The following is a 20,393-nucleotide window of genomic DNA, read 5'->3' as shown; positions in this document are numbered from 1 at the left end:
ATATTAAAAGTGAATTCCCTTCCAGAATAAAACCAAAGCATAGCAAGCAGTGAATGTGTGTAGTGGGATCAGAGTGGCAGATGTAGGTAACCTAGTCAGTCACAGCCAGCGCCTTATCCCTTTATCCTCTTCAGTGGATTCTCTTGAGGGAGCAGCCGCTGTGCGTGGAATGGCCTGGCTGGAACAGATGAGGATTAAGGGGTCTTAACTAGGACCTGACTCCCTTACAGGACGTGTGTGCTAGTCAGGAGGAGAGATGCACCAGGGAGAGGAGACGGGGAAGTGGAAGGGACAAAAGAAAAGGATGAGTGGCGGTGGACGAGCCAGCTCGAGACAGGTCCTGGTTCTCTCATGGCTGCTCGTTGTCCCCTCTCTGACCCAGGTTCGCCACTCTCTGCCAGTCTTGTGGATCATGCCACTGACAGACAACCCAGGGCAGGGAAACCTCACGGCATCCGTGTTGCCTGCTGTCCAGCTCGCTCTAGACGACCTGAGCAGGCAGCAGACTCCTCTAAGAAACTATGAGATCAATTTTCACGTCATAGATTCAGAGGTAACATTTGCTGGTGTATTAGTGGAATGGTGGTTTTTGACCAACAAGCCTATTTTAGTGGTGTGTACATTGTTTACGTGGAGAACAATGTGAAAGGTAGTGTATTTTAATGCAAAAATAAAATGTAAGCTGTTCAGTGCATTTGGAGTCATGATGAAGGGAGTGAGACAGTTCACTTTGTTTTCTCTTTGTCTTTTAGTGTGATACTGCCAAAGGACTTAAAGCCTTCTTTGATGCTATATGCTTTGGGCCAAAGTACTTGATGATCTTTGGAGGTTTGTGTCCATCAGTCACATCCGTCCTTGCTGAATCACTACAGCGGTGGAACCTTGTACAGGTATCGAGCACTGAGCAAACTTTTTACATCACAATGTATTGTTTATCAGAATAGAGCATGTTATTTAATAGGTGACATACAGTGCATTCGGAAAGTATTCAGATCCCTTGACTTTTTCCACATTTTGTTACATTACAGCCTTGTTCTAAAATTGATTAAATTAATTTAAACAACGGAGATATCAGATTTACATAAGTATTCAGACCCTTTACTTAGTACTTTGTTGAAGCACCTTTGGCAGAGATTACAGCCTTGAGTCTTCTTGGGTATGACGCTACAAGCTTGGCACACCTGTATTTGGGGTGTTTCTCCCATTCTTCTCTGCAGATCCTCTGCAGGTTGGATAGGGAGCATTGCTGCACAGCTATTTTCAGGTCTCTCCAGAGATGTTCAAGTCTGGGCTCTGGCTGGGCAACTCATGGACATTCAGAGACTTGTGCCGAAGCCAGTCCTGATTTGTCTTGGCTGTGTGCTTAGGATCGTTGTCCTGTTGGAATGTGAACCTCCGACCCCAGTCTGAGGTCCTGAGCGCTCTGGAGCAGGTTTTCATCAAGGATCTCTCTGTACTTTGCTCTGTTCATCTTTGCCTCGATCCTGACTAGTGTCCCAGTCCCTGCCACTGAAAAACATCCCCACAGCATGATGCTGCCACCACGCTTCACCGTAGGGATGGTGCCAGGATTCCTCCAGATGTGACACTTGGCATTTAGGCCAAAGAGTTCAATCTTGGTTTCATCAGACCAGATAATCTTGTTTATCATGGTCTGAGAGTCTTTAGGTGCCTTTTGGCAAACTCCAAGCAGGCTTTCATGTGCCTTTTACTGAGGAGTAGCTTCCGTCTGGCCACTCTACCATAAAGGCCTGATTGGTGGAGTGCTGCAGAGATGGCTGTCCTTCTGGAAGGTTCTCCCATCTCCAAGGAGGAACTCTAGAACTCTGTCAGCGTGACCATCGGGTTCTTGGTCACCTCCCTGACCAAGGCCCTTCTCCCCCGATTGCTCAGTTTGGCCGGGCAGCCAACTTTAGGAAGAGTCTTGGTGGTTCCAAACTTCTTCCATTTAAGAATTATGGAGGCCACTGTGTTCTTGATGACCTTCAATGCTGCAGACATTTTTTGGTACCCTTCCCCAGATCTGTGCCTCGACACAATCCTGTCTCGGAGTGCTACGGAAAATTCCTTAGTGAAAAGAAAAACAACTTTTTTCGCTTTGTCATTATGAGGTATTGTGTGTAGATTGATGAGGGAAAAAAATAATTTAATAAATTTTAGGACAAGACTGTAATGTAACAAAATGTGGAAAAAGTCAAGGGGTCTGAATACTTTCAGAATGCGCTGTACATGCAAATCACACAATTGCTGGTACTTCAAATAATGATATTGTGCTCTTCTAGCCTAACATTATCACACATTCAATATTTCAGCTATATTTCCCTGCAACAACGCCTGTTTTAGATTGTGAGAAAAAATATCCCAACTTCTTCCGAATGGTCACCTCGGACAACACAGTCAATCAGGCTGTTGTGAAGATCCTACAGAACTACAAGTGGAGGCGTGTAGGAACTCTGACCCAGGATGTACAGAGGATCTCAGAGGTACCACTGACCTTGGTACCACTTTCTGTCACATGGCTGTTTCAGCTGGTGTACAATGTAGACGTTATCACCATTTACAAGCAGGGATACAAAGGTATCAGGCAGTAGTCTATTGATTCAGACTGCTGACAACTATGCTGTCTTGTGTGAAATCTGAAGTTTATATTGTCCTGTCCTTGACAGATAAGGAGAGATCTGACTAAACAGCTGAGCAAGGCTGATGTTATGGTTGCTGTAACTGAAAGCCTGTCCACTGACCCATGTGTCAATGTAAAGAAATTGAAGGTGAGTAATATGCCCAAATCATCTTTACTTACAAAGTTTGAATTAGGCACTCAATTGCATCATTTCAGAAAATTGCAGCTGCATCGTCAATGTGTCAATCTCGAGGCTCTGCCTTTTCTTTGTTTTGTATCATGTCCCTTTCGACAGGATATGGATGTAAGGATCATTATTGGGCTGTTTGACGAGAATTCAGCGTCCAAAGTGTTTTGCTGTGTGAGTACATAACCAGAAAACCTCAGTTTAAATCTGATGCGATGCAACACCATGCCATCATTGATGATTAGCACTTGTTTGAGACAAAGATTAATGGCAGTTTAACAGAGCATTCATCATACTATTACTTTTTAATTATCTTTATGATAACCATTTGCCTTTGTAATTACCCTATAACCTTTTTCTTCTAGGCTTACAGCCTGAACATGTTTGGCGGGAGGTATCAGTGGATCCTCCCTGGCGGTTACCAGGGGAGCTGGTGGGAGGAGGCCAACTCCTCCAACTGTACTTCAAACAACCTGCTGACCGCTATGGAGGGCCATATCATTGTGGACTTCACACACCTCAGTAACAGACAGATCAAAGGCATCTCAGGAAGGGTAGGTCCTGAGGTTTTCAGCAAGGAACAGCATATTCCGTCGATACTGTACCATGCTCTCTCTGATGGATAAGTAGTGTTTATAACAAAAATTGGCCATAATGTTGAAAACATCAAACAGTGTATTTGCAATGTTGCAAAGGTAATGCAAGAGCATTAAGAGAAGTTAAACAAGCACCTTTGTGTTTCTGTTTAGACCCCACAAGAGTATGACGAGACTTACAACAGAGAGCTGCTGCAGAAAGGGTTAGTTGCCAGCAAGTTCCATGGGTTTGCCTATGATGGAGTTTGGGTGATGGTGAAAGCATTGACCAGGGTCATTGAGTCGGTAAGATACAGAGAGAGATATGACATCCACCGGAACTTCACAGTCAGCGATAAGGAGATTGGACGAATGGTCCTGGATTCCATGAAGGAAATCCGCTTTGAGGGTGTAACTGTAAGTTAGCATGACTGTTGTGTTAACATTCCATTTTAGATAGATCATTGCTCCAAAAGACTAAAGATAAGATGTGTTTTACAAATAATGTTCTCAAATTGACAGTTTTTTTTTTTTTTCAGGGTCAAGTTCTGTTTAGAAATGGTGAACGCATGGGAACTATTAACTTAAGCCAATTTCAAGGTAAACATTACAGATGTGTATTTCCATGAATTTAGAGAACATTCTTTGTGAAATATTTATCAACTGCTTGTGTTTCCACAGAGGGCCGGGAGGTCAAGATAGGCCAGTATAATGCTGAAGCAGAAGTATTGGAACTCATCAACCACTTAATCAGGTTTCAAGGTAGGAGCTACAGTATTAGGACAAGGCATTAAGCAAGTTCATGATGACACCTCAACTATAAAAAAAAGACCACCAATTTACCATTAGAGTTGTTTGTTTTGTGTGTTTTGTTTTACAGTCTTTGCGTTCTTCTTGTTTGTGCCTTTCACAGGGATGGAGCCGCCTAAAGACCGGACACACTCCCAGCGATGGGATGTCAGTGTTCCCCTCTGCATCATCTTGTCATCCACCACTGGCCTGGCCATGCTCATGGCACTCTCCTTCCTCTTCTTCCACATCAAGCACCGCAACCATTGGTATGATCATTATTCCAAGCGTCTTGTATTGGCTTGTAATTGAACTAGATACTTTTTGAGGTAGCTTACATCGAAACACAAGCTTGTTCTTTCTTTCATTGTTGTCCATCTTACTCAGTCACATGCTCTGCTCAGACAAGGCAGCCTGTTAAAATATCTCAATATTTTGTTTTTCCCATAGGGTCATTAAGAAGTCCAGTCCGTCCATGAACTACCTCATTATCCTGGGTACGATGCTGGCCTGTACCTCCGTCTTCCTCTATGGGCTGGATGGATCCCTTGTGACTGACAAAGTGTTTGTCACGCTTTGCCCTGTGAGTACACATGAGCTTAAACGTCTAAGCATTTTAGTGATAAGAAGAGAGAACCCTTGTTTAAAAGGGATGCATGTTGTTTTAGACATTTTCCTCCTCTTGTCACAGATTCGCACATGGATTCTTTCTGTAGGATACACCACAACTTTTGGGGCATTGTTTGCAAAAACCTGGAGGGTCTGGACAATTGTCAACAATAAGGAGATAATGAAAAAGGTAAACTCAAAGTTAAAAAGGTAAACTCAAAGTTAAAAAGGTAAACTCAAAGTTAAAAAGGTAAACTCAAAGTTAAAAAGGTAAACTCAACGTTAAAAAGGTAAACTCAAAGTTAAAAAGGTAAACTCAAAGTTGAAAAGGTAAACTCAAAGTTGAAAAGGTAAACTCAAAGTTGAAAAGGTAAACTCAAAGTTGAAAAGGTAAACTCAAAGTTATAAAGGTAAACTCAAAGTTATAAAGGTAAACTCAAAGTTTAAAAGGTAAACTCAAAGTAAAGAAGTTAAAGAAACTCAAAAAGTACAGCCCTTTTAATCACCATCTCTCCTGTCTAATATTTAATACTCATCCTCTCCCTCTCTGTTCTTTCTTCAGATTATTAAGGATTACCAACTATGGATTATTGTCGGGGGAATGCTGCTGATCGATCTGTGCCTCTTAATCTGCTGGCAGATGGTGGATCCACTCAGACGAACAGTGGAAGAGTTCAGCCTAGAGGTAACACTTTAATATAAACTCAGCAAAAAAAGAAACGTCCTCTCACTGTCAACTGCGTTTATTTTCAGCAAATTTAACGTGTAAATATTTGTATGAACATAACAAGATTCAACAACTAAGACATGTGACTAACAGAAATTGAAAAATGTGTCCCTGAACAAAAGGGGGGTCAAAATCAAAAGTAACAGTCAGTATCTGGTGTGGCCACCAGCTGCATTAAGTACTGCAGTGCATCTCCTCCTCATGGACTGCACCAGATTTGCCAGTTCTTGCTGTGAGATGTTACCCCACTCTTCCACCAAGGCACCTGCAAGTTCCCTGGACATTTCTGGGGGGAATGGCCCTAGCCCTCACCCTCCAATCCAACAGGTCCCAGACGTGCTCAATGGGATTGAGATCCGGGCTCTTCGCTGACAATCCTGTCTTGCAGGAAGTCACGCACAGATCGAGCAGTATGGCTGGTGGCATTGTCATGCTGAAGGGTCATGTCAGGATGAGCCTGCAGGAAGGGTACCACATGAGGGAGGAGGATGTCTTCCCTGTAACGCACAGCTTTGAGATTGCCTGCAATGACAAGCTCAGGCCGATGATGCTGTGACACACCGCCCCAGACCATGACGGACCCTCCACCTCCAAATCGATCCCACTCCAGAGTACAGGCCTCGGTGTAACGCTCATTCCTTCGACGATAAACACGAATCCGACCATCACCCATGTTGAGACAAAACCGCGACTCGTCAGTGAAGAGCACTTTTTGCCAGTCCTGTCTGGTCCAGCGACGGTGGGTTTGTGCCCATAGGCGACATTGTTGCCGGTGGACAGTCTGAGCACTGATGGAGGGATTGTGCATTCCTGGTGTAACTCGGGCAGTTGTTGTTGCCATCCTGTACCTGTCCCGCAGGTGTGACTTTCGGATGTACTGATCCTGTGCAGGTGTTGTTACACGTGGTCTGCCACTGTGAGGACAATCAGCTGTCCGTCCTGTCTCCCTGTAGCGCTGTCTTAGGCGTCTCACAGTACGGACATTGCAATTTAATGCCCTGGTCACATCTGCAGTCCTCATACCTCCTTGCAGCATGCCTAAGGCACGTTCATGCAGATAAGCAGGGACCCTGGGCATCTTTCTTTTGGTGTTTTTCAGAGTCAGTAGAAAGGCCTCTTTAGTGTCCTAAGTTTTCATAACTGTGACCTTAATTGCCTACCGTCTGTAAGCTGTTAGTGTCTTAACAACCGTTCCACAGGTGCATGTTCATTAATTGTTTATTGTTTATTGAACAAGCATGGGAAACAGTGTTTAAACCCTTTACAATGAAGATCCGTGAAGTTATTTGGATTTTTACGAATTATCTTTGAAAGACAGGGTCCTGAAAAAGGGACGTTTCTTTTTTTGCTGAGTTTATATATATATTTTTTTGCATTTTAACCTTGGTCTTGCTCTCTTTTCTTTTATCTTTTGTTGTGTAGGGGATACAGCCATTGTTAAAGTTAGCCTCTCAATTTGAACTGCCTTTTGATTCATTTCCCCATGTATTGTTGTGCTTGCTATGTTTTGCCAGTCATGCTCCTTCTTTCTGATGTCCTTTTGCTCTTAGTAATGGAATGTTTATTTGCTATTTTATTATATTTCTTACTCCTTAAGAGTCCTAGGCAATCTTGAAAGGAGCAAATAAAATGTATTATTAATATTATTATTATCATTATTAGATCCAGATACTGTATATCTACTCTAGTATATCCTATTAGACAAACAGTGGAACAGTTCAGCTTGGAGGTTAATCACTCAGACAGGTCATGTATTGGCCAAGGTGGCACTTCAGTACCATCATCACACATGCGTTTAAGTTAAAAGGTGTCTAAATGTGTACACTGCTCATAGGAAGTATCATTCAATTTAGTTAACTGGTTATCCATTCACTCTGCCCACCTCCACAACATATCCATCCCTATTGCCCAACCTCTTTAGACCTGAGACACTATCATACTACACTGCAAATCTCACCACCCATGAGTTGAATCCCCTTTGTTCGAAGGTAAAGATCAACCTCCGTACACTCAGTGTGTTGGAATGCACACAATCATGGGCTTTGTTTAAAGTAATGAGATTATCTGGTTTTACTGTCGATCCACAGATTACAGTAAATTGTGTGTAGGGTTAACCTCTGCTCTAGTCTGGAGTCGACCATGTGGTTGTAGTAAATGGCTCATTTCTGGAGTCGACCATGTGGTTGTAGTAAATGGCTCATTTCTGGAATCGACCATGTGGTTGTAGTAAATGGCTCATTTCTGGAGTCGACCATGTGGTTGTAGTAAATGGCTCTGGTCTGGAGTCGACCATGTGGTTGTAGTAAATGGCTCTGGTCTGGAGCCGATCATGTGGTAGTAGTAAATGGCTCATTTCTGGAGTCGACCATGTGGTTGTAGTAAATGGCTCTGGTCTGGAGTCGACCATGTGGTTGTAGTAAATGGCTCTGGTCTGGAGCCGATCATGTGGTAGTAGTAAATGGCTCTAGTCTGGAGTCGACCATGTGGTTGTAGTAAATAGTTCTGGTCTAAAGTCAACCATGTGGTAGAGTAGTAGTAAATGTGAAACTCAGAGGGAGATAAAACATATTAAAATAGTATTTCCTTTTTGTGGTGTTTCAGACTGATCGTGGTGGTGAAGACGTTAATACAAGGCCCTTCCTGGAGCACTGTGAAAGTACAAACATGACTAAATGGCTCGCCATTGTATATGGCTACAAAGGGCTTCAAATGGTGAGAGATATTGCCAGAACCCTGTTCAACACCCAGGATCCTTTTCAAACAAAGCTGGTAATCTAGCTGATTGTTTTCCATCTTTCCTTTAGTTACTTGGATGTTTCCTGGCCTTGAGAACCAGGCATGCACATATCCATCTCCTCGATGATGATGACAGCAAGTACACAAGGCTGAGCATGTACTACGTGACCGTCATGTCTATCATTGGAACATCAGGGTGCTTCCTGACCCGGTATAACCCTAATGTACAGCTCTTCATCATGGCTTTGGTGGTCATCTCCTGCTGTACCTGCACCCTGTGTCTGGTGTTCCTGCCAAAGGTGTCACCTGCCTCATCTCTGAAACCTCCTCTTGTATACATGTTGAACTCTCATGTTGAAATATCTAATTTATCTCAATGTCCTCTTGTTTTACTCACATCTCTGTGTATATGTTAGATGATGTTGGATGGAAAACACTCATCTTGAAAAATATGATTGACTGCTTCTGTCTTGTATCCTAGCTTATAGAAATCAGAGACAATCCCAACCAAGTGGATCCAACTAGCTGGTTCCAATGTGATCCTAACCAGGAGGACTCGGAGACCTCCAGTTCCTCTAGCAGTCTCAATCAGGGCAGCAGATCTCTTGAAAGCCTGCGTACTGAAAACCAGCAGCTCTGGAGGAGAATCACAGAGGTGGGTTCTGACCCCTTGTCTTGAGTCTAAACAATTCACAGAACTTTAACCGTTGTAGGTTGAACACCCATGTGTTGTAGAGCTAATAATCATTAATGCCATTTCAGACCGTGGAACTTTGGGAATTAACATATAAATGGTATTTGCAGATTGGTAACCAGTTGGAGGATGTCGCCATGCAAGTACTAGAGGAAGAGCTGAGTCCTCCCAGTCGACAGGGCCATGAGGTGACATTGAGAGCCCAGGTGTGCTCTGAGGATGTGTCCAGGATGAACAGGGAACTCTCTGATGACATCAACTTACCTGAACAGTACGGGAAAACATATTACTCTGATACAAAAATTACATTATGCAATACAAATATTTTCTATACTTTCTATATATACACTGAGTGTACAAAACATTATGAACATATTCTCTTTCCATGACATAGACTGACCAGGTGAATCCAGGTGAAAACTATGATCCCTTATTATATTGTTAAATGGTCCACCACCCAAAGGACATCCAGCCAACTTGACACAACTGTGGGATGACATTGGAGTCAACATGGGCCAGCATCCCTGTAGTACGCTTTTGACACCATGTAGAGTCCATGCCCCAATGAATTGAGACTCTTCTGGGGGCAAAAGGGGAGGGGGGGCTCAATATTAGGAAGGTGTTCTTAATGTTTTGTACACTCAGTGTATGTATATATATATTTTAGAAATATCTACTGTATATATTTTGGAATGAAACGTCCTACACACTTGCTTGTTTTCCTTTATAGCGTGCAACGAAGACGGTCCGTGCAGCTGCCAATTCTTCACCACGCCTACATGCCAGCCATTGGGGGAATTTCTGCCAGCTGTTCCAGCCTTCTGAGAAATCCCGACCTTCCTTTACCTTGACTGCCATAGCGTCATTCACATCTGAAGTCATGTTCAAATCCAGACAAGTTCTAGCTACATGTGGTGCTGACAAAGGTTTTGTGTGGTAAATTACAATAGGTGCTTTACTTTAGGATTTTTAGTTGATTAATTGCAGTGGAATTCATGGAAATGGTCTCCTGATGGAAAAATTATTCAACATTCTGGCCGTTTCCCCTGTGTTTCCCAACATGGGAGTATCCTGTATTGCAGCAGGATACTGGCAGTGACTGTATTTGCACTCTTGGTAACTACTCTGTGCTGTGGCGCTGCTCTGTCATGTTGTCAATCTGGGAATTTCCTGGTCTGATACTGCTAAAGCCCAGGAATGAACTCCAAGGCAGAAATTAACCCTTTACAGTGGTCAAATAAATAATTGTCTTTCCAAACATAGCCAAGATGTTGTTTTCTCCAAGACAGAGGCAATGTCTAAGAAAATACAAGTTTATGTTATCAGTCTTTCAAAGATGATGAATAATCGGTTTGAGAGTATAACCATTAAATGCAACAAAAAAATAAACAACTATTTTGCAATCCACTGTTGTGTGCCAGACTTTCTATTCGAGGAGAATGTGTTGTAATAACAAAAAAGGGAGGAGGCATGTCTCAACTTGGGCTTTATAAAAAAGGTACATCTATCTCACTGCACAAAGTGTGTTAGGTATCCACAACAACATCCTTGAAAAAACTATCCTGCTATGTTCTCCATCAGAACCTCATTCATCCTGCCAGCACTTCTGGCCCTTTTGGTTGTAAATGTGGAATCCTCCTTCAGTGGTGGTAAGTTTGAACAACTATTTTGTCATACTTGTATAAATATATATATAAATATAGTATTATGATGTTATTGTTATGTTGTTCATGTATTATTATAACTTTTCTCATAGGTAGTGGAGGATCCTACAATTATGATATATCTAAAATGTCTGACCTGAGGAAGCTGTACAACTCCAAGGTGTATGAAGCAGACAGAATGAGGAGACCCCTAGAAGGCATGTCCTTTCAGGTGGGGGATTTCAGCCACTCAGGAGTCAGGTGAGTAACATGATATTATGTATGATAGATGTATTATGTACGATATACGTATGATATTGATAAAATAAGCCTCCAAAAGTCAGTCGTTTGTTACTGCATACCTAGCAACATCATGTTTATTATTTAGGAAACTGCCTAAATGACCCGCTATGTCTAATCCTTCGTTGTTGATCCACAGAGTGACTTTGGCTGACGGCGCCAAGTGGCTTGTCCATAAAGGGAATGGATTTGGCATCAGCTCTCAGACTGTGGTGGTAGATGCACGCCACATGAGTCAAGACTGGAAGGCAAGTATTCAATCAGCTTTCTTTCAATAAGCCATTTTTATTGAAATGGCTTTGTAGTGGCAAATACATAGTCATTCAGATTAAAACATAGTTTTTTTCGTTTTTCAGAAAGTTGAAACCAAAAACTTTAGAGGAAGTAAGACGGTCTCTGATTTCGTCAAAGCTGGAGGCACCGACTACAGCCTCATCTTTGATAACTGCCATGATGCAGCTGGTCGGATGTGGGAGTGAAACAATATTTTATTGTTTTGGTGAAGCTGCAGCAGTTACTATATTTGATGGATTGACTTAAACAGAAATAAAGTCCAATGAATTGACAGACTGAAAATGCACATTCTTTAAATTCAGTTTAATTTACATCTCTGAAAAATTAAATGTGTATGTTGTGGTACTGTATTTATCCCGTTGTCATGCCTGTCACATTTTATGCAGGGCAATAAATCAAGTTTGTTGAATTGAACTCAAGGAGAGAGCATAAACTTACTGTAACATTTCTGTGAACAAGCCCATGCAGGGCGAAAACTAAATATTGCACACACTTGCGTATCTACGACCATTACACAACACCATGGGCCAAACTGGTACGTCAAGCAGCATCTCTGTGAATGGAGTTCCTTTGTTCCATCATGATGAAAAGTAACAGGCTGCTCACTGTCTTCCACACGGTTGGGCTCAATCAGGGCCTCTCTAAATCAAAGACATGCCAGTCTGTTACAAAGCCTTTCACAAATATCCTCGGCTGTCCCCAACTACTGTGGGAAAATCTAAACACTAACGTAGAGACAATGTTTGCACGACCGATGCAGTCAAAACAAGTGAAGGAGGGAGTGACTCTGATTACGATGAAAGCAGAGCTCTCAGATCCTGTTTCAGAGCTGCTCTTCCTCTCGTTGTAAATTCCCTGGTTCTTCCTTTTTTTCACGCCTCAGCGGTTCAGCCTCTGTCTGGTTCGACCCTGCTTTGGATATTCTTGCTTCATTGGTATACCAGGTGCTTCCCAAGGTACTGTCCCCAAGATTATAAACCAAACGGTCACTCTCCCAGTCTGGCACAAAAGGTTTTGTTTAGTTTCTTTCGCCAGTTTCACAACTGCCTTAATAAGTTAATGTGGGGTCGGTAGAATACCAGGTCCTCCTATATCATCTGCTTCGGGGGATGGTGTTGACCATAGAGTTTTATAGCCTTTCTTCTGAGATCTCAGAAGTGGCGTCTGGGTGTCCATGTCCCTTAGAGCATCTTTGCTAGCTGAGCGGAAGTGTCTCTGTGTCCAGCCGTACACCACACAGTTCAGAAGGCCTTGAGAGGATGAGGTGAAGGCCTGGGATGAGGAAGACGAAGTAGAAGTTAAGAAATGGACTGAGGAGGAGGTTGCACACGGCTTGGATGTAGGTTTCGGAGCAGCTAGCAGTTTTACCTGTAAGATGTACAGAACGACGCCCACAACTCCCTCCACTGACTTCAGGTTGTACAGAATCATGGCTGCCAGGAAGACGGCTGAAATGGAAGGGTAAATAAGGCAATATATCAAAAAGGAGAATGTGATTTTCAGCTGCTACAAATCATTTATCAAGCCTGGGGGGGCCCTAGGATTCTGAGCTGGGTGAACATTACTGTAGTTACCTGGGCCCCAACAGAAGAGGAAGACAGAGGGGTAGAGGAGCATGTGTCGGTCCAGAACACGAAGAGACGCCCACTGCCTGTCGCCTAGGAAACCACTAGAGGTCACACAACGTCTGTAAACAGTGCGGGCTTTTCCCATGAGCACCTGGTGTAGACGAAAGACGTGTGAAGCCAAGATAAGTTTGAGTAAAATAAATATAGGATTGTAACCACGGGATAGGTTGACTCACCACAATGCCAACAAAGGTGAGGAGGAAGGCTGCCAGGAAGACAGCAATACTGTACATGTGTACCAGGTGGCAAGCTGAGTCCACCTCCATCTGGTTGAAGTCAGTAGACATGAAGAGTGCCTCTGTGTGCATTAGAAGGCACCTAATATGCAATGAGAGGGACGTTAGTCAAACCGTTATGCACTTCAAAGTAAAAGAGACGTATTAAAAATTATGATTAAATCATATTAATTGACCAAACATATAGCACAGAAGTGCTTGATATGAATTCTGATTGCCTCACTAAAACCGCAAACCTTATTGACCCATAATGAACTCTCCCCATGGTAATATTCCTACTTTGATGCATGCTACAGACCTACTTGTAAGGCTGGCTGAAGTTTGTGTAACAGTGGTCCATGTTTCCTGTTACAAACACTGGCATCATCAGCAGCACGGGGAGGACACTGGGAGGAGAAACGGGGACAGGACATTTAGCATACTCCCTCTATTGCATGCATAATGACATCTACTGAACTTTAAATAGGTCAAGCATATACTGTTTCTGTGAAAAAGTCAATGCTTACCATGACAGGACTGCAGCAATCTTGCTGAAAGTGCTCAGTTTGGTGACGCACTTCAACAAAACAGAGGACAGATTTTAACCAAACGGTTGAATATGGGGAAATACAGACAACCAAATGTGTCAGACATCAAAACGTTAATAATTTGTCAGGTGGCACCTACTTGGGCTGGGTATCCATTAAGGCTCCTGTAGAATTTGTTATTTAGCCCAGAGTAGAGGGTCCATACGTAGTTCAATGTGTAGAAGAACGAGGTCATATACAGTATCTGATAAAAGACAGGGGTTCCCCGTCAGTGGTCATCATGAATCAACCAACATGTACTTATATTTTAGTGGTGAGAAGAGTGGTATGATGTACCAATGGAATAATGTTCCCTATCTGCTTATCCATGGAGATTAGATATCTATGACCATCATTGGTTTTGTTGTGGGGTTATATATCATTTTCCCTTTTGGCATAGAATAGTACAAGGGAAATGGGTCAGCCACATCCAGACTCCTTTGTCCTGATCTAACAGAATTGAATTGAAGAGGCGTCAGATTGGGCTAGATTTGCTGCTCTACTTCATTTGGACCTGATCTAGAGCTGGCTTGGTCAACTACTTCTTATAGTGAAACTTTAAGTCAGCTCTTACTGTAAATGAATGGATTCTATGTCTGTGTCCAAACCTGTTCAACGATGTGTAGGTTGTAGCAGGTGGCATGGCTATCACAGTCCTGGGTGAACAGTACTGCTCCTATCAGCCAGCTGACTGCCAGCAGCAAGTCTGTCACACTCAGTAAGAACAATGGCTGCATCTGCAGAGGAGGTAGTATCGGCATTGTTTTGGAGTTAAAATGGAGTCTAAAGCACAGTCATGGTATTGTAGGTAGGTTAATAATATTGTTATTATTATTATTAACAAAAACAACAACCGATTGGATTTATATAGCGCCTTTCTACCAACTAAGGTAGGGTAAAATATATGCTTAAATGCGGAAACAATTAAAAACAACTGTAGATGGGATCATCTGTAGTGTTCGTAACTAACCTCAGGTGTCCTTATGAGGTGTTGGAAAGTTGCATAAACAATTATGGAACCTGAACCGACAATGCTGCAAATAACAGAAAAACACATTGGGAAGAGCTCTCAATTTGACCTGTGTGATCACCAGATTGTACAATTACAAAGAGGTTTGTAAAAATAAAATAAAAATAAAAAATGTTGTAAATGCTGTGCCCTGCTTACCTTAGCACTGCCATAATCAACTGGATCCATCTGACTGCAAAGTACACCTTTACAGGGGAAAGGTGTTGATTAGAAACCAAAACAGTCATATACTGTATATCCCTACCGGCAGATCTTATAAGAGAAGAACAATCTCATCCACTTTATTAAGTGCGAGAGGGTGGTCCCACCTCCCCACCCGCTAAAAGCCATGCTGCAGACACATGTGGCAACGATGTAGCTACAACTAAGAAATACATATTGCTGTCCACTGTACAGTAGTTTAAATACAGGACAACTGCAAATGAATAATCACAATACTTAATAAATACTTCATATATTACTCACAACAGTCCAGTCCTCAGGCGTTGTTGTGTTTTGCTCCGTGTTGTTTGAGACATCCTGCAAGACGACATTTAACATGTTTTCTTTATTCTAATACTTAACTCAAGTGCAGAATATCTATATATATATATGTCGTTCCCAAAACATTCAGCCAGTTTAAAACAACAGAGACTAGTTGTGATTTAGGCTGAGTAACCTAGACACGCACGGATCCAACACTGAAGTGGTTGTACAGTAGCCGAACAACACATTGAACGCAGGGCAACCTAGACACGCACGGATCCAACACTGAAGTGGTTGTACAGTAGCCGAACAACACATAGAACGCAGGGCGCTCTCACTCTCCATTTGACCTAACCGGTTTATGCTTCGTCACATGACCGCAACAAGTGTCATCATGGCTGGTTTCATAATCTTATAATTTCCATTAGGGGACATCCCGTAGCCTATTAACCCTTGTTGTTTTAATTTAAAGGCACCACTTTATCCTGCAATAACCATGGCCATGACAAAAATAAACTGCATTAGTGTGAAAAATATTCACTGAGTGTACAAAACATTAAGAACCGGTGCGTCGTAGGTGCTAGGCGTATATTCACCCTCTGAATGGCACACATACACAATCCATGTCTCAGTCATCTCAAAGTTTAAAAATCCTCCTTTAACCTGTCTCCTCCCCTTCATCTACACTGATTGAAGTGGATTTAACAAGTGCCATCAATAAGGGATCATAGCTTTCACCTGGACTCACCTGGTCAGTCTGTCATGGAAAGAGCAGCCCTTACGAAAAAATATTGCAGTCAGAGAGCAGTATCAAATCAAATCAAATTGTATTGGTCACATACACATATTTAGCAGATGTTATTGCGTATAACTGCAGTATAACTAGTTAGAGTGCAGTACACTGCAGTATGCTGCAAATACTGCCTCCAAAATAACACCGTTTTTTTACTGCAGTAATATACAGTGGGAAAAAAAAGTATTTAGTCAGCCACCAATTGTGCAAGTTCTCCCACTTAAAAAGATGAGAGAGGCCTGTAATTTCCATCAAAGGTACACGTCAACTATGACAGACAAAATGAGGAAAACAAATCCAGAAAATCACATTGTAGGATTTTTTATGAATTTATTTGCAAATTATGGTGGAAAATAAGTATTTGGTCAATAACAAAAGTTTCTCAATACTTTGTTATATACCCTTTGTTGGCAATGACACAGGTCAAACGTTTTCTGTAAGTCTTCACAAGGTTTTCACACACTGTTGCTGGTATTTTGGCCCATTCCTCCATGCAGATTTCCTCTAGAGCAATGATGTTTTGGGGCTGGGCAACACGGACTTTCAACTCCCTCCAAATATTTTCTATGGGGTTGAGATCTGGAGACTGGCTAGGCCACTCCAGGACCTTGAAATGCTTCTTACGAAGCCACTCCTTCGTTGCCCGGGCGGTGTGTTTGTGATCATTGTCATGCTGAAAGACCCAGCCACGTTTCATCTTCAATGCCCTTGCTGATGGAAGGAGGTTTTCACTCAAAATCTCACGATACATGGCCCCATTCATTCTTTCCTTTACACGGATCAGTCGTCCTGGTCCCTTTGCAGAAAAACAGCCACAAAGCATAATGTTTCCACCCCCATGCTTCACAGTAGGTATGGTGTTCTTTGGATGCAACTCAGCATTCTTTGTCCTCCAAACACGACGAGTTGAGTTTTTACCAAAAAGTTATATTTTGGTTTCATCTGACCATATGACATTCTCCCAATCCTCTTCTGGATCATCCAAATGCACTCTAGCAAACTTCAGACGGGCCTGGACAGCAGGGGGACACGTCTGGCACTGCAGGATTTGAGTCCCTGGCGGCGTAGTGTGTTACTGATGGTAGGCTTTGTTACTTTGGTCCCAGCTCTCTGCAGGTCATTCACTAGGTCCCCCCGTGTGGTTCTGGGATTTTTGCTCACCGTTCTTGTGATCATTTTGACCCCACGGGGTGAGATCTTGCGTGGAGCCCCAGATCGAGGGAGATTATCAGTGGTCTTGTATGTCTAACATTTCCTAATAATTGCTCCCACAGTTGATTTCTTCAAACCAAGCTGCTTACCTATTGCAGATTCAGTCTTCCCAGCCTGGTGCAGGTCTACAATTTTGTTTCTGGTGTCCTTTGACAGCTCTTTGGTCTTGGCCATAGTGGAGTTTGGAGTGTGACTGTTTGAGGTTGTGGACAGGTGTATTTTATACTGATAACAAGTTCAAACAGGTGCCATTAATACAGGTAACAAGTGGAGGACAGAGGAGCCTCTTAAAGAAGAAGTTACAGGTCTGTGAGAGCCAGAAATCTTGCTTGTTTGTAGGTGAACAAATACTTATTTTCCACCATAATTTGCAAATAAATTCATTAAAAATCCTACAATGTGATCTTCTGGAAAAAACATTCTCAATTTGTCTGTCATAGTTGACGTGTACCTATGATGAAAATTACAGGCCTCTCTCATCTTTTTAAGTGGGAGAACTTGCACAATTGGTTGCTGACTAAATACTTTTTTCCCCCACTGTAGCAGTGACACTTCAGTTATTCTGCAATTACTATGTCCAAAATACCACAGTTAACTGAAGTTACTGCATATTTACTGCAGTTTCAAAACTGCATTCTTTTTTGTGAGGGAGGTTTTCATAATATTTTGTAAGAAATAAAGGACCAACAGGAAGATTATTTACAATTTTTATATTTCCTCCATCTGTGTTTTTCCCATAGTTATCTGTTCTGCTAACATTTCAATGTTTTTAATCAATCATGTTGGAAAACTGTATGTATGTACAGTGAGGGAAAAAAGTATTTGATCCCCTGCTGATTTTGTACGTTTGCCCACTGACAAAGAAATGATCAGTCTATAATTTTAATGGTAGGTTTATTTGAACAGTGAGAGACAGAATAACAACAACAAAATCCAGAAAAACGCATGTCAAAAATGTTATTAATTGATTTGCATTTTAATGAGGGAAATAAGTATTTGACCCCTCTGCAAAACATGACTTAGTACTTGGTGGCAAAACCCTTGTTGGCAATCACAGAGGTCAGACGTTTCTTGTAGTTGGCCACCAGGTTTGCACACATCTCAGGAGGGATTTTGTCCCACTCCTCTTTGCAGATCTTCTCCAAGTCATTAAGGTTTCGAGGCTGACGTTAGGCAACTCGAACCTTCAGCTCCCTCCACAGATTTTCTATGGGATTAAGGTCTAGAGACTGGCTAGGCCACTCCAGGACCTTAATGTGCTTCTTCTTGAGCCACTCCTTTGTTGCCTTGGCCGTGTGTTTTGGGTCATTGTCATGCTGGAATACCCATCCACGACCCATTTTCAATGCCCTGGCTGAGGGAAGGAGGTTCTCACCCAAGATTTGACAGTACATGGCCCCGTCCATCGTCCCTTTTTATGCGGTGAAGTTGTACTGTCCCTTTAGCAGAAAAACACCCCCAAACCATAATGTTTCCACCTCCATGTTTGACGGTGGGGATGGTGTTCTTGGGGTCATAGGCAGCATTCCTCCTCCTCCAAGCACGGCGAGTTGAGTTGATGCCAAAGAGCTCGATTTTGGTCTCATCTGACCACAACACTTTCACCCAGTTCTCCTCTGAATCATTCAGATGTTCATTGGCAAACTTCAGACGGGCATGTATATGTGCTTTCTTGAGCAGGGGGACCTTGCGGGCGCTGCATGATTTCAGTCCTTCACGGCGTAGTGTGTTACCAATTGTTTTCTTGGTGACTATGGTCCCAGCTGCCTTGAGATCATTGACAAGGTCCTCCTGTGTAGTTCTGGGCTGATTCCTCACCGTTCTCATGATCATTGCAACTCCACGAGGTGAGATCTTGCATGGAGCCCCAGGCCGAGGGAGATTGACAGTTATTTTGTGTTTCTTCCGTTTGCGAATAATCGCACCAACTGTTGTCACCTTCTCACCAAGCTGCTTGGCGATGACTTGTAGCCCATTCCAGCCTTGTGTAGGTCTACAATCTTGTCCCTGACATCCTTGGAGAGCTCTTTGGTCTTGGCCATGGTGGAGAGTTTGGAATCTGATTGATTGATTGCTTCTGTGGACAGGTGTCTTTTATACAGGTAACAAGCTGAGATTAGGAGCACTCCTTTTAAGAGTGTGCTCCTAATCTCAGCTCGTTACCTGTATAAAAGACACCTGGGAGCCAGAAATCTTTCTGATTGAGAGGGGGTCAAATACTTATTTCCCTCATTAAAATGCAAATCAATTTATAACATTTTTGACATGCGTTTTTCTGGATTTTGTTGTTGTTATTCTGTCTCTCACTGTTCAAATAAACCTACCATTAAAATTATAGATTGATCATTTCTTTGTCAGTGGGCAAAAGTACAAAATTAGCAGGGGATCAAATACTTTTTTCCCTCACTGTATATATCCCCAGCTAGTTGCAGTTGGTAATAACACCTTGAGATACAAATCTTGTTTCCTGTTAAACATTTTAATTTTAAACCTGCAATACTCATTCATCATGCACATGTTTATTAAAGCATAATAACAACAAATAAATATACAGTCGGAACAATTATTTAAACAAAAATATTTCTCCAAATAAAATCGGACATTTAAAATGAAAGGCAACAACTTTTCAAAAATAATCAGGCTACTTGAAACTCCGGAACCAAGAAGATTATTATAAATCTCTACTTTTGACCATCAGTGGGCAGGTGTCATTATTAAATGTAGGTTCTAGACAAAGTTATTTGAGCCAATGCTGACTGGTTTGATTATTCAACATACACTCAGTGGCCAGTTTATTAGGTATACCCTGTTCACAAAAATGGTTCGCTTCTACAGACAGTGTGTCATGTGGCCGTGGCTGAGTGCACAAAACATTAAGAACACCTGCTCTTTCCATGACATTGACTGACCAGGTAAATCCAGGTGAAAGCTACAGTATGATCCCTTGTTGATGTCACTTGTTAAATCCACTTCAATCAGTGTAGATGAAGGGGAGGAGACAGGTTAAAGAAGGATTTTTAAGCCTTGAGAAAATTGAGAAACAGATTGTGTATGTGTGCCATTCATAGGGTGAATTGGCAAGACAAAAGATTTAAGTGCCTTTGAACAGGGTATGGTAGACACCGGTTTGTGTCAAGAATTGCAACACTACTGGGTTTTTTCAGGCTGAATAATTTCCTGTGTGTATCAAGAATGGTCCACCACCCAAAGGACATCCAGCCAACTTGATACAACTGTGGGAAGCATTGGAGTCAACATGGGCCAGCATCCCTGTGGAACGCTTTCGACA

General features: G+C 42.3%; 2 protein-coding genes across 2 annotated transcripts; one reads left to right on the top strand and one right to left on the bottom strand.

Moving 5' to 3' along the window:
* Nucleotides 1-412: 412 nt before the first annotated feature.
* LOC311107592 (gamma-aminobutyric acid type B receptor subunit 2-like) lies at nucleotides 413-11,588 on the top strand (the record flags this gene model as incomplete). Its single annotated transcript, XM_084150108.1, has 21 exons — nucleotides 413-553; nucleotides 753-890; nucleotides 2,313-2,483; nucleotides 2,667-2,768; nucleotides 2,916-2,981; nucleotides 3,173-3,361; nucleotides 3,557-3,799; nucleotides 3,922-3,982; nucleotides 4,064-4,144; nucleotides 4,296-4,440; nucleotides 4,622-4,754; nucleotides 4,863-4,970; nucleotides 5,343-5,465; nucleotides 8,109-8,219; nucleotides 8,312-8,542; nucleotides 8,725-8,898; nucleotides 9,048-9,208; nucleotides 9,668-10,586; nucleotides 10,694-10,841; nucleotides 11,020-11,128; nucleotides 11,237-11,588. 18 exons carry the CDS (start codon nucleotides 413-415, stop codon nucleotides 9,786-9,788), a joined length of 2,499 nt encoding a protein of 832 aa, XP_084006234.1. The 3' UTR covers nucleotides 9,789-10,586; nucleotides 10,694-10,841; nucleotides 11,020-11,128; nucleotides 11,237-11,588.
* Nucleotides 11,459-15,391, bottom strand: LOC311126925 (transmembrane protein 116-like). The gene is made up of 11 exons (XM_084158632.1): nucleotides 15,100-15,391; nucleotides 14,773-14,819; nucleotides 14,575-14,638; nucleotides 14,213-14,341; nucleotides 13,705-13,809; nucleotides 13,545-13,594; nucleotides 13,341-13,424; nucleotides 12,979-13,120; nucleotides 12,749-12,893; nucleotides 12,543-12,622; nucleotides 11,459-12,446 (listed from the first exon to the last, which is right to left on the bottom strand). Exons 1-11 carry the CDS (start codon nucleotides 15,172-15,174, stop codon nucleotides 12,231-12,233), a joined length of 1,137 nt encoding a protein of 378 aa, XP_084014758.1. The 5' UTR covers nucleotides 15,175-15,391; the 3' UTR covers nucleotides 11,459-12,230.
* Nucleotides 15,392-20,393: the final 5,002 nt, after the last annotated feature.

Source organism: Coregonus lavaretus (genome assembly GCF_964263955.1).
Source record: "Coregonus lavaretus genome assembly, chromosome: 3".
In the NCBI taxonomy this organism is placed as follows: domain Eukaryota; kingdom Metazoa; phylum Chordata; class Actinopteri; order Salmoniformes; family Salmonidae; genus Coregonus; species Coregonus lavaretus.
The sequence above is the reverse complement of the archived record's forward strand: the minus strand, read 5'-3'. Positions and strand labels throughout refer to the sequence as shown.